The 13,767-nt window shown below is 43.9% G+C and overlaps 1 protein-coding gene across 3 annotated transcripts in view; it reads right to left on the bottom strand.

The window, feature by feature from the left end:
• The window catches only part of DMXL2 (Dmx like 2), a 121,627-nt gene that overhangs the window by 94,276 nt on the left and 13,584 nt on the right, over nucleotides 1-13,767 (bottom strand). For all 3 annotated transcript variants that reach the window (XM_034783309.1, XM_034783310.1, XM_034783311.1), the window contains exons 2-4: nucleotides 8,809-8,934; nucleotides 4,493-4,564; nucleotides 2,876-2,954 (exon numbers count right to left, since the gene is read on the bottom strand). In XM_034783309.1, the coding sequence (XP_034639200.1) occupies nucleotides 2,876-2,954; nucleotides 4,493-4,564; nucleotides 8,809-8,934 (277 nt within the window). The remainder of the gene's footprint in view (nucleotides 1-2,875; nucleotides 2,955-4,492; nucleotides 4,565-8,808; nucleotides 8,935-13,767) is intronic.

Genomic DNA, 13,767 nt, shown 5'->3' on the forward strand with positions numbered 1-13,767 from the left:
TTATATGACTGTTTTCTGACTAGGTACACTCTGGTGGCTGGAAGGAACTGAGGGGTAGAGTCATCGCGCCTTATATACCCTCAGGTATTGAATGTTCAAGTACCACAAGGAAGCATGTGCCCAACCTCAAAGGTCCAAGCTTTCTAGAGGGCTCCTGCTAAGATGTGGAGTGAAAAATGTGGAGCTGTGTAGGCAACGCTTGAAGAAAAGACAAGTTCACAGGTACTGATATGCTCTCTTGCACCTGCATTCTTAGCTTCAACTGTTTGCTGCACTGCATAGGGTGAAAGAGTCCTTGCAAGAGTTAGTTACATTTCAGAGTAGCAGCCATGTTAGTCTGTATCCGCAAAAAGAACAGGAGTACTTGTGGCACCTTAGAGACTAACAAATTTCTAAGGTGCCACAAGTACTCCTGTTCTTTTTGCAGATACATTTCAAGTATTTTATTTAACATTGGTATGTTTTAAGATACCTAACACTTGGGTATCTAAACATAATTGGGTGGGGGTTCATGTCTTCTCATATTGGTGTAGTTGGGAAAGGAAGGAAAAAAGGGTGATTCCTGCCTCCCCAAAGCTATCATCAAGCCAACCAGCAAGGATTCATAACTGTCTGGCTAGAATGTGACTTATTTTCTCAGAGAGAGATACAGGCTGTTTTCACACTGATAGGCTTATAAGAGGTGTCTCCCTCAACCCATACACTAGTGAGTTCTTGGGTGCCCCAATCTGGTGTGTCAGGGCAGGACCTTGGGCTTCCTTGTTAATGGCCTAGGGAGGGGATTAGAGGCATAACACGATTCTAAATTTAGTCTGGTCTTGGGCACAGTTGATTTTGCGCGTTCCCTCTAAACTGTTCATGTCTTTCTTCTATCACAAACATGCTGATCACCCCTTAATCCATTTTCCACTCACTCTCCTGTTCTTAGACACTTTAGAGCAACCTTATACTTCATCAGCCCTGACCTACCAATCTGTATTTTTGTACAAATGAACTTGTTTCTTTGATCACTATAAAATCAGATGGTACACATTCTCCCTCTGCACTTCACAGCTGTAACCTGGATCCACAGTAGAAATATTTTTAACCATGTGAAGTAATACTTTCCATTTATTTAACTATTTCCCATCAGTAGCTTTTCTTTTAGTCACTCAAAACATGCGTCACATACAACATCCTTCAGGAGGAAAATGGTAATGTCTTGCTTTGAGATGTGGAACTGGCAAACAGGAAAGAATTTACCCCTTTGTTAAGATGGATATTTTTAAAATAGTTTTCTCTATACAAGTAATTGTGACGCTCTGTACTTCGGGGGAACACCCCGCACCCGCATGTTCATCCTTGTAAAATGATTGTGCGGTATCCAATGCAAAGTTTCTCATGTCAGGTGTCTTCGGAAGGCTCATGACGCACTGAGCATTGTTGTTACAGTAATGTTATAGTAAGGTTATAGGTTATAATTTCATGTATGTAGTTATGAGGCTGAAAATGTATCCTCATGGCTTAAAATAAGCCCAGGCAAAAACTTTCCAAGAGCTGAGAGGCAGTTCACACCTCATCAGGGCATGTATGGGACAAACCCAGCCCAGCCTCACAGGAACAAAGGACACTGGACTAGGCAGCAACAAAAGAATCTATTGGACTCTCGAGGGAGTCACCACCCTTCCTTTGGTCAGTTTGGAACTGCGATAAGGTAATGCTCACCTGACTCTGAAGGGGGGGAGGGGCAAAGTCAAGAGGGAAGCAAGAACATGATAAAAGGGATAGACGTTTGCCATGCTCTCTCTCGCTTCTACCTCCATCTACATACACCACACCAAGCGACTGAAGCGCTGATCAAAAGGGAGAGCCTGGCTGAAGAGCAACCAGCCAGCCTGTGGTGAGAAGCATCTAAGTTTGTAAGGGCATTGAAAGTGTTAAGATCAGCTTAGACTGCGTTTTGCTTTTATTTCATTTGACCAAATCTGAGGGATCTGGGGCAAAATCAGTACTTAGTCCTGCTAGTGAAGGCAGGAGGTTGGACTCAATAACCTTTCCATGGTCCCTTCCAGTTCTAGGAGATAGGATATCTCCATTTATTTATTTATTTATTATTTATAATTTATTATTAATTTCTTTGTTAAATTGATGAACTCGTATAAGCTTGCAGCGTCCAGCGGGCATAACTGGACACTGCAAGACGAAGGTTCCTAGGGTTGTCTGGGACCGGAGGTATTGGCTAGTATCATTTGGTTGCACAATCCAAGGAACAGCTTACATGCCAGAGACTGTGCGTGAACAGCCCAGGAGTGGGGGTTCTCACAGCACAGCAGGGTAAGGCTGGCTCCCAGAGTCAAGGATTGGAGTAACCTAGCAGATCACTGGTCCAGATAACACCAGAGAGGAAAATCACAGGAATGCACTATGTTTAAGAGTTAATACTATACACAGTTCAATAACCAGTCAAATTCCAAGCATGACATAATGTCAGAAATCTTAAAACATAACATACGTATTTTTCTTACCAGAATATATGCTAATCATAACATTCTAACTATGTTAGCATTAGTGATGTATTTATATCAGTTAGCTACCTAAGTGCAGTTTCCAAACTAAGACCTAGCATACTATATCTAAAATTTAAAAGAACTTGGTATAGCACCTTCATAAATGGTAACTGCAGTGGATTTTTAGTGTGAGAATGTTTTCACCCCTCAGCTCATATATACTAAAGTTTATATCAACCTGTTTATCGCATGTAGTGTACACTGTTGGAGAATTGCTTATCTAATACATATATATTCACACTCCAATTTCATTTAAATAACAATTATTTGTAACTAGAATCATTCTACAGTTATAAATATTGAACAAACACTGATCAACTTCATATTACCTTGAGGATCCCATGCTAAGTTGTAAGTCATAGAACTAAGGAAAAATTGCCCCGATTTAAGCCACTGACACTTCAGTTGCTGTCGTATAAAAACATTAGGAATAAAGGGTTAGTTCTTAACAGCAAAAAAGCAATAAAGTAACAGCACTTTTTCTTTCTATATGAAGATACAAATGTAAATTTCAGATTTCTATTAATTCTTTTGAAAATAAATTCAGATTGTAATAGATTGCTGAATCGAGTATTTAATATTTGCATTCAACTGATTTACAATGATGAAATGCAGCACTGAAATTCTTTTAGCAGCAGAAAACTGAACATTCACCATTTTGGTATGATGTTTCAAACAAATATTGCTAGCCTCATCCAGAATACTAGGGACTTGCTAAATGCCGTATCCCTGGTTAGGGAACAAGGAATATAAACAAAAAATCACCCATGTTCCATTTAATAAAATACTCCTACAGAATAGGTGAAAACTAAGGAAAATAATATTCTAACCAGGGCCAGCTCCAGGCACCAGCAAACCAAGCAGGTGCTTGGGGCGGCACATTTTCAGGGGCGGTATTCCAGACAGCCTCTTTTTTTTTTTTTTGGCGCTTGGACGGCAAAAGCCTAGAGCCAGCCCTGGCAGCAGCAGCACATCCTGCACCGGGGGCACCCTGGGGCCGCTGCGGTTCGCGTCGGGGAGCAGCGCCCGCACCTTATAGCCGGGAGGGCTCCGAGCGCGGGACACTCGGGCTGGGGGCCGTCCCTCAGGGCACACTGAGCCGACTGCAGGTGCCGCAGGGCGGCCGCCCCCCCCCCAGTGCCGCAGCGGGGGCTGGGCGAAGCGGCCAGAGCTGCCCAGGGACTGTGGCAGGGCAGCCAGGAGCAGCAGTGGGGCCATAGAGGGTGGATGCTGCCGTGCAGGGCCCGCGTCCCACTCTCTGGGGCTCCGATCCCTCTGGGGCTGCCCTGCCCTGGCTCCTCAGCCCCCTACCGGAGCAGTCCCCCGGCTCTGTCCTCCCGTTCCGGTTGGTCCTGGAGGCGGGAGCCCCAGCTGGAGGGACCCTGGGCTGAGGTGCAGCTTACCGTGACCCTGCCAGCGCTGGACCGGCTGGAGGCGAAGGGGGAGCGGGCGGAGTCAGCGCTGGTGGGGGGAAGCGAGTGGAGAGCCCAGGGTTGGGGCGGCAGAGGATGCGGGTGGGTTGCGGGGGGAGATCCCAGAGTTGGGGCGACGGGTGTGGGTGGGGTTGGGGGGGGGGGGGCCCAGGGTTGGGGGGGCAGGGGGTGCGGAGGTGGGGTAGAGCCCAGCGCTGGGGGGCGGGTGGGGTGAGGGGGAGAGCCCAGGGCTGGGGGCGGCAAAAAACCTAGAGCCGGCCCTGTTTCTAACCTTCATTTTCAAATGAGAGCTTTTTATTTTAAGGGATATATGCTAGACAGTATTGTTTAGAATAAGAAATTAATTCTGATTTATCACTATACAAATATTTGAACTATATGTGTGTCTAACATGAACATATTTCTCAGTTAATCTCCCTTGTTCCATTCTAATGGGGCTTTAACAAGTGGTAAGCATATTTTTATCTGCGCCAACAAAACAAGACATAGTTTAATCATGTAATACATACTTACACAATTTCTTTTGTGAGAATTTATACCAAGGGGTTCAAAAATACAAATAGCATTTCCATATGATGCTGCAATCTGGAACAGATTGAATGAGTAAAATGTTAAAACTCAGGAAAAAAGCATAATAGAACTCTCTAGAATTCACAGATACTCATTGAATTTCCAATCAATTTGTAAGTGTAGGTGCTAAAGGAAAGCAAAATTCGTACAAACATCACTTAGTGGTGTTGTACGTAGAATTGATTGCTTTTAAAAAACATCGAAGAATACATAATTTGTTTATTTTGAGTAATCCCAGGTTAAAGATCTAAATGTAAACAAGAGAGACCCTGAGTACAAAAGGACATGTGCTAACTCCTGTTCATCTGCTATTACTTCAGGGTAGCTACTGTTAATGCACAATGGAAAGCTGATGCCTTTGCTCTTTCTGCTCTTGCGCTACTTCACAGAAAACTAGTAAATTAATGATCAGTGTTTGGGTCCTCAGTGTGATTCCAAGTTCCATTTCCTATCACTAAATATTAAGTACAAGAATACAGGAGCAAATGTTATTCTGTTGCTGCTGGGTTCAATAAATTTTGAGGAAAAGTCTGGTATATGGAAACAGAACACTGAACATATTATTGGAAACTTGCTAGCATACTTCAAGTAGGACTCCTTAGTTTCTCCAATCCAGGGCTGGCTCCAGGCACCAGCCAACCAAACATGTGCTTGGGGCGGCACCTTAGAAGGGGCGGCCAAGGTTGGGGTGGCGGGGGACGCTCGCGGTGTTTTTGTGGGTTTTTTTTTTGTTTGGCGGGGCGGCACTCAAGGGTTTTTTTGTTTGTTTTGGCCGGGCAGCACGGGGGGTGTTTCGGCGCGGCGCAGGGGCGGGGGGGGGGGGGGGGGGGGGGGGGGGGGGCAGCCCAACGCAGCGCAGGGGGGGGTTGGGCGGCCCAGCGCAACGCTCAGGGGGAGGCGGGGGTTTGGCTGGCCCGGCGCTCTGGGGGTTTGGGCGGCCCAGCGCAGCGCTCGGGGGGAGGCAGGGGTTTGGCTGGCCCGGCGCAGCGCTCGGGGTGGGGGGCGGGGGGTTGGACGTCCCGGCACGGCGCTCAGGGGGGTGGCGGGGGTTTGGGCGGCCTGGCCCGGCGCTCGGGGGGGTTTCAGCGGCGTGGCGCTGGGGGTCGGGGGTGTGCTGCACAGCGCGGCGCTCTTCTTTTTTGCCTGGGGCGGCAAAAAAGTTAGAGCCAGCCCTGCTCCAATCCATTTCTTTCACAGAAAATCCACATCTACAAAAGACCTTTTTTCTGTTGGGAATATGTCTGATCATTGGGGTTATCTGCACTTCAAAAATGGCTGAACTGTTTTTTTAAAGTCTACATTTTACTTAAGATGATACATTAGGAGCTCTTTAAATACTTCCAATTTAGGACTCTGGTCTCCCCTGCAAGTTTTAACCCATTTTCCTAACAACTCCTATCAACCCCCCAAGTTTCATCTCACTTAAAAACTACAAAATCAGACATAAAAATACAAGTGTGTCACAGCACACTATTACTGAAAATCGCATACTTTCTCATTTTTACCATACAATTATAAAATAAATCAATAGGAATATAAATATTGTATTTAGAGCAGTATAAACAAGTCATTGTCTGTCTGTATGAAATTTTAGTTTATACTGACTTTGTTAGTGCTTTTTATGTAGCCAATCGTAAAACTAGGCAAACATCTAGATAAGTTAATATACCCCCTAGAAGATCTCTGTGTACCCCAGAGGTACAGATACCCCTGGTTGAAAACCACTGCCTCAAAACACACAGAAGAGGCAAGGAGTTCAAATCCCCTGGACCTAGAATACCGCAGGATCCACATGGATTTCGGGACCACCAGAAAAACATTCTTAATCTTTCCTTTCCCTGGGTATTGCGGCTCTAGAGGAGCCGCAATACCAGGGATTCCCTAGCAGTAGCTGCCCTGCAACACTGCCACATTTGGCTCGCTAGGTGATTTAATCCGGCCCTCGAGGTCCTGCTGGGGAGCAGGGTCTAGGGCTTGCCCCTCTCCTGTGCTCCAGCCAGGAAGCAGGGTCGACGGCCGCTCTGCATGGCTCTGCACCACTCCTGGAAGCAGCAGCATGTCCCTCCTCCAGCTCCTACGTTTAGGGGCAGCCAGGGAGCACCGCGTGCTGACCCTGCAGCTCCCATTGGCTGGGAGCTGAAGCCAGTGGGAGTTGCAGGGGTGGCACATGCAGACGGGGCAGTGCACAGAACCACTTGGCCACACCTCTGCATAGGAGCCGGAAGGGGGACATGCTGCTGCTTCTGGGAGCTGCTTGAGGTAAGCACCGCCCGGAGCCTACACCCCTGAGCCTGTCCTGTGCCCCAACCCCCTGCCCCAGCCCTGATCCCCATCCCGCCCTCCGAACCCCTCAATCCCAGCCTGGAGCACCCTCCTGCATCCCAAACCCCTCATCCCCAGCCCCACCCCAAAGCCTGCACCCCCAACCGGAGCCCCTAACTCCCCCACCGCAGCCCAACCCCGTACCTCATCCCGGGGCCCCCTCCCACACCCTGAACTCCTCTTTTCTGGCCCCACCCCAGAGCCCACACTCCCAGCCAGAGCCCTCACCCCCTCCTGCACCCCAACCCCAATTTTGTGATCATTCATGGCCCACCATACAATTTGTATACCCAAATGTGGGCCTCAGGCCAAAAAGTTTGCCCACCCCTGGCCTAAGGCCTTGTCTGTCTATATTACAACCAAATTTGTAATATGGTCAGTTGTGTCCACATAAAACTTGGTCAATACTCAGTTGTAACTGTGTTGGAAATCATACAGGGTCTGCACAGTTATCAGGATTCACTATGTTAGTACACACATTAAACATTTCTAGGTACTTTTAAAAAACATGCACACTTGCACCACTTCCGAGGACACATACATAAATGGTTTCGTTGTTCCTTAGCTAGAACTGTAGCTTTTCTTTTAGCCACTTTAGACAGTACAGGAGGCATGGCCAATAATAATACGTAGTTTATAATCAGTTGTGCTACATTTAAACTATGCCATTAAAAGGGAACCTAAGCCATGGAATTCTTTTAATGTTTCAAAGCACATGCTATTTTAACTGCACAGTTTCAAGAGAAGTGTTTCCTATCTCTTGTATTAGATTTTTAAAGTTTTACTAGAAAGTGCTTTTTTGGCAGCAGTCTGTCATAAGCAGTGGCTCACACATACATATCTGGTGCACTACAACCACATTTATTGAAATAATATATTTATAAATGTTCTTTTTTTCAGTGTTGTTTGAGAAATAAATATGATTATATACGCTGAAATAAATGTAATTGTATTCAATGCAAACAAATTGTTACAGAAAAATTACTTGCATGTAATCATTTTCATTTCCTTGAGCCACATGGTCCCATGATTTGAGCACCAAAAATACAGCCACTTTTGTCAAAACTTACATTCAAATTGTACACACAAGCCAAAACCACTTACTTGACATGTCAATATACTGACATGCCAATTTACAACATCAAGTTGGTTCTACGGAGAAAATCTGCAAACTCCAAAAAGGGGCATAATATGAATAAATATGTGTTGGGGGGTAGGAGAGGAGGAATACTATATATGTTAGCCTGGAAAATGAAGTAGTGTAAATTACCACAGAAAACTAGTATCCATTTCACTCTGTTTTAAGTAACATTTAACTTGCTGTTGAAAGAAATACAGATTTTGGTGCAGCAAAATATAAAGGTTTTAGTTGATGTCTAAAGTATCCAAGAACCATTTGCAAACAAATTAGAGAGTATGATCTTCATCCCAGAATATATTATGTTCAGAAAAGTTTGCTGTACCTTTTCACATTTTGTGAGACCCCTTATAAAATGGGGTCTGAACCCTTTTACTACAAAGGAAAGCATGTGGCTTTCAGAATTTGTTACTTTCGGAATTTGCCATTGATGCATCCCTTGCTGATATGCAAACACATACAAATCTTAAACTTTTTAAAAGTGTCATAACTTATCTGAACATGAAGACCTTTATTTCTACTTTTAAATCGTGGAAAAAAATTAAAAAATAGAAACATATTCAGGTAGGTGAAAAAGGGCCAAATTCAGTTTTATCAAACTTTCAAAAAATAAATCACCATTGGGCTGAAACGAGGATCATTACTTTTAACCAAAAAGGGTTATTTAGAAAGTTATAAGTATCTAAAAATAGGTTCTCAGCATGAAATTACAACCTTAGCAATAGCATCAACATGCCAAACAGTTTCTGTTTATACATTTCATTTTTTAAACTATATTCAGACTCATTAAAGACCTTACCCTGCCTTGCTGTTGGGAGCACTCCACACAGCTGACTTGGATGTTTCCATGCTTAGCACCAGGAATAATCTGCACACATTCAAAGTCGTTTGCCAGAATAACAATATCACAGCCTGAGCCATATGCCTGTAATAGTTTTAAAAATATATATAATCTAATGTTGATCCACAATGGTTATATTTAGTAAATTAGTTTTAGAATTATTACATTTTTTTCAAAGTGCATTATGATCATGAATACACACTTAAATTTCTACCTCAAAGCACACTAGTAAAGTACATTAGATTAACATACACAGTTTACTCCTGAGAGCATTCTGCGCCAAAAAACTTAAAAATTCTGAACCAAAAAATTAAAAATTCTGCACACAATATTTTAAAATTCTGCAAAATTCTGCAAATTTTATATGTTAAATAAACGTGGAGGCTCCAGCATGGCATTGGGGAGCACTGGCTGCACAGAGGTGGGAGATCACTGTGGAGCTCCCCCCGGGACACGGACTCAGTGGTGAAGCTTCACCCAACCCTGACAGTGCAAGGGCCGGGCCTGCCCCAGAAACACCCCAGGGCCCTTACTCTCCATGCCAGGTGCAGCATGTGTGGGCAGGCAGGATCAGCAAGGCAGGATCCAAATGTGGAGGGGCTTAGTGTGGGAGAGAGAGAGGGATCCAGGTGTGAGTTGAGAGGGTTCTGGGTGGGGCAATCTGGGCGAGGGAGGCTCAGCGGGGGATCTAGATGCACAGGAGCTCGTTGGAGGGTTCTGGTTGCAACAGTAATGGGACTCTGCAGGGGGGTCCAGGTGAAGGTGGTTGGGGCTCAGTGGGGGGAGGGTCTGAGTGTGGGGGGGATAGAACTTGGCAGGGGAGTCTGGGTGTAGGGGCTCAGGGGGGGGGGTCCTAATGCTGGGGGAGTGGGGCTCAGTAGGGTGGGGATCCAGGTGCAGGTGGCTCATTGGGGTGGTCCAGGTGCAAGGAGAGTCGGACTCGTGGGGGAGGCGGTTCTGGGTGCGGGAGGAGTGAGGCTCAGCGGGAGGGTATGAGGGGGTCTGGATGCATAGGGGTTGGGTGGAGGGTTGGGTGGATGGGGGAGCAGCTCCCTGTACAGGGATCCCTCTCCCTGCAGTAAGGAGTGATGTGTGCAGTAAGCGTGGCGGGGGGGCCGGAAGAGGAGAGGAGAGGAAGTTTTCAGAGCTTCCTACCGCCAGGGGAGAAATCTGGGGGTAAGTCTGACACAGCCCTGGATGCTGCAAAGCATCCAGGGCTGTGTCAGACCCATCCTCAGATTTCTCTCCCAGCTGTAGGAAGAGGAAGTAGGAAGAAGCTGTTGGAAGAGGAAGTCTCATCCTCCACAGCCCAACTGAGCCTGGCACAGAGTAAGAGCCACCAGCTGGGTCTTCCCCTGTCCCACAGTGATTTACCTCTCTGCCGGCTGCCCTGGACACCCGAAACATACTGCTGGGGAAGGTCGCATGACCACTCTTGTGGCTTCCCTTTGCTTCCCCGTCAGAAAGTCATTTTTCTGCGGGGAAACAAAAATCTGTGGGCGACATAAATTCCGCACATGCGTAGTGGTGCAGAATTCCCCCAGGAGTAACAGTTTACTCCTCACCCCTACTACAGCTGCTTTGTGCTGATCCAGCTGGCTCAACCAGCCCCCTGAATATTATCTCAGCCAAGGTGGTATAGAGCCACAGTAACTGTTATTATGCAACGCCTCCACATTGGTGCAGGAAGCATGGAAGAGGAAAGGGAGGTGGTGGGGGTATGTCTACACCTCAGTAATCCTCAACTGCAGGAATGTCCAGTAGGGGGTGGGCAAAGAAAACCATATGTAAATCAGAGCCATCAGACCTACAATTGAGTACAGCTCAGCAGGCCGGGATGATCTGGGATGGCTCAATTAGGCTCTGATTCTGCACCACAGAATTCAATGGGAGTTTTGCCATTGACTTCAATGGAAGCAGTATCAAGTCCTATAGACTTTTAAAATAGTACTCTCTCAGACCCAACCAATGAAGTCACACTATATGACAAATGTAAATTAAACTAATGGTATATTACATCTTTCTTGCTTTCTTCCTGTTTAATACATAAACATGCATCTGAATAAAATTAAATATTAGAATTGTATAGAAACCTCTTAAATTTCTTTCTCACTATAATAAGAAACAGTAATATATTTGTAGTTTCTAAATGGGCATACATACACCACTTCCTGTTTTGTAATTATGTCAATGATTTTGCATCTTCTATACTACAGATGTAAAAAAAAGTGCAAGAATACTGAACTATAACATCCTGTACCTTGCTACATCATTTCATAACCAATGTTCATTGTTTTATAACAGATTACATAAGTAGAACTGGCAAAATAGACAAGTGATTTGCATTCAACAATTTAATATGGCCCCTTTATAGGCTATGTATAATCATAAACAACTAAGTGTGAATTATATAATTGCAATTCTATCATTTTGGTGATGTCAAACTACAAACAGCCACTTGAATTTTTCTTCTTGTGTGGTCACCAAACTCCTTAGGATGAAATTACAGACCGTCCCACATTCTCTCAATTCAAAATGTGTCTTTTATTTTACATCAATCCTTCCCCCCTTTACTTCTCCTAGCCCCAGAACACTTCTTATCAGCAGAATCTGCCTGATATCATGCCTGTGAATTATTAGAATGTGTCAGTGAGAGGAATGGAAGTGCCTTCACACCTGTGAATTATATAGCTTTGTATTATAAGTGTAAAATACAGATACAGATTTGTGTGTATAAATTAAGTCTAATATAAAAATGGATAACATTCATCTTATTAAAGCAGAATTTTCTATTCTGTTTTCAAGGAAAAATAATGGTGGTATTCTCCTGCATGACTTTTTAAAAGAAGCTTCCACTAATTGTTTACCATTTCCCTCTAAGACCATATTCAAAGATTTGTGCTCTGTTTCTAAAATGGCAATGTGGTCATTGTAGATAGGTTCTTTTTAGAAATGAAAGTAGTGCATAAAGATAGGCATAAAATGTACCCTTCAGTACATAATTCTACTACTGCTGATTTTTAAAGCAAACACAGACACTAAAAAGTACAGCTGATCTCCATTCTTTTCGGAAAGTTACAGTTACGAGGGGGGGAAAACAGACAAAAGAATAGCTAATTGAAAAGCTGTAAATTCCCTTGGATTTAAAAAAATGGAGTAAAAACAAATATTGAAAAATAATTACCGCAAGAATTAAATTCTGAATTGATTTCTCCTTTTAATTTTTTTAATGTATAAGGAGTCTCAGATGACTTTTCAAAAAAGGCCAACAATTGTTTTTTATTCAGATTTGTTTATTATTTAATTTGTATGGGAGTAAATATAGATTATTTTCTTTTACTATTTTTAAAAGTGAAGCTTCTATTGATTACATACTCCAAGTATCTCACTTTGGGGATTTTCTGGGTTCTAATAAGTGTACTTTATTAGCAGAGTGAAGAACAACAAACAAAAGCTTACTTCAGGAATCATGTATAATATATTGCATCTTGCACAGTACAAAACGCACATACCATATGGTCTGTCCAAGAAAACGTTATCAGACAATGGCTTGCTTGTCTCTGGTAGGAAATGACTATCTTTATGTCTGCCAGCTTTTCACCTGTTATGGAGCCCTGGTCACTCTGAATGATCTCTAATACTTAACACCCACATTGTAGCATTTGTGTCACACAATGTCAGTTCCTCACATCCGCTTAAACTAAATAGCTTTTATAAACACAAACTAACCACAAGTTCCATTTCCTGAAAATAAATAAGTTTTCTATTGACTCCACTACAGTATCTAGCCAATTAGTTTAAAATTAGCAATATCCTAGCCCTTATCAATTATTTTCTAACCATTTGTCTATATTTACCCATGTGTTTTTTGAAGCTGTATCTTTACAAACATAGTTTATTTTACAGCCCAGACTTAAACTGTTTTATCAAGTTAACTTCCCTCTTGCTTCTTTCATATTAGAATTCAACGACTGATGGATTCCAAGTTAGTTCTAATAGTGTACAAAGCGGATTAAATTCTGACCCCACTGACACGAATGGGAGCGCAAAGAATGTGAAGATTCTGGAGCTCATCTCATGTCTGCAGAAACACAGACCTTAGATAACTTGATCACCAGTACTTAAGGGGACAATACAGATGTCAAGACCTCTAACCAGGTTGGAAGAGGGTCTTCAGATGGGGAACTCTGAAACAAAAGACTTGGAAACTGTTAAAAGCACAGTCCCTAATGAACATGAACAGAGGTAATGTCTGAAAGGAAGCAGACTCAAACTCTGGCCCCAAGAAGTAAAAGTATTTGGAATGTGTTGGATCAGCCAAACTTCAAGGTATATGTTAAAGTAAGACATATGCATGGAGGCCTTTTGTTGTTTAACTGTCTTCTCTGAAATTATGTTCCTGTGGTTAACTACAATTTACTTTTGTTTTGAAGAAGCTGTAACAAGTCACTGCATTTACCTCCTGGTCACAGCACCTGAAAGGAAAACTCTTGGGGTACATCTATACTTACCTCCGGGTCTGGCGGTAAGCAATCGATCTTCTGAGATCGATTTATCACGTCTTGTCTAGATGCGATAAATCGATCCCGGATCAATCCTGGAAGTGCTTGCCGTCGACGCCGCTACTCCTGCTCTGCGAGAGGAGTACGTGGAGTTGACGGGGGAGCCTGCCTGCCGCGTCTGGACCAGCGGTAAGTTCGAACTAAGATACTTTGACTTCAGCTACATTATTCACGTAGCTGAAGTTGCGTATCTTAGTTCAAAGTGGGGGGTTAGTGCGGACCAGCCCTTGAAGATGCCAAACCCAGTTGAACCTGCTGAGGAAAAATGGATGTTAAGTAGAGGTACTGTACCCTGCGGATCAGGTCTGCAAGTGGGAGAATTGTGGGATTCCACCCCAGGGAAGTAAAGGCTTAA

The sequence above is a fragment of the Trachemys scripta genome, chromosome 10, assembly GCF_013100865.1.
Source record: "Trachemys scripta elegans isolate TJP31775 chromosome 10, CAS_Tse_1.0, whole genome shotgun sequence".
Lineage (NCBI taxonomy): Eukaryota > Metazoa > Chordata > Testudines > Emydidae > Trachemys > Trachemys scripta.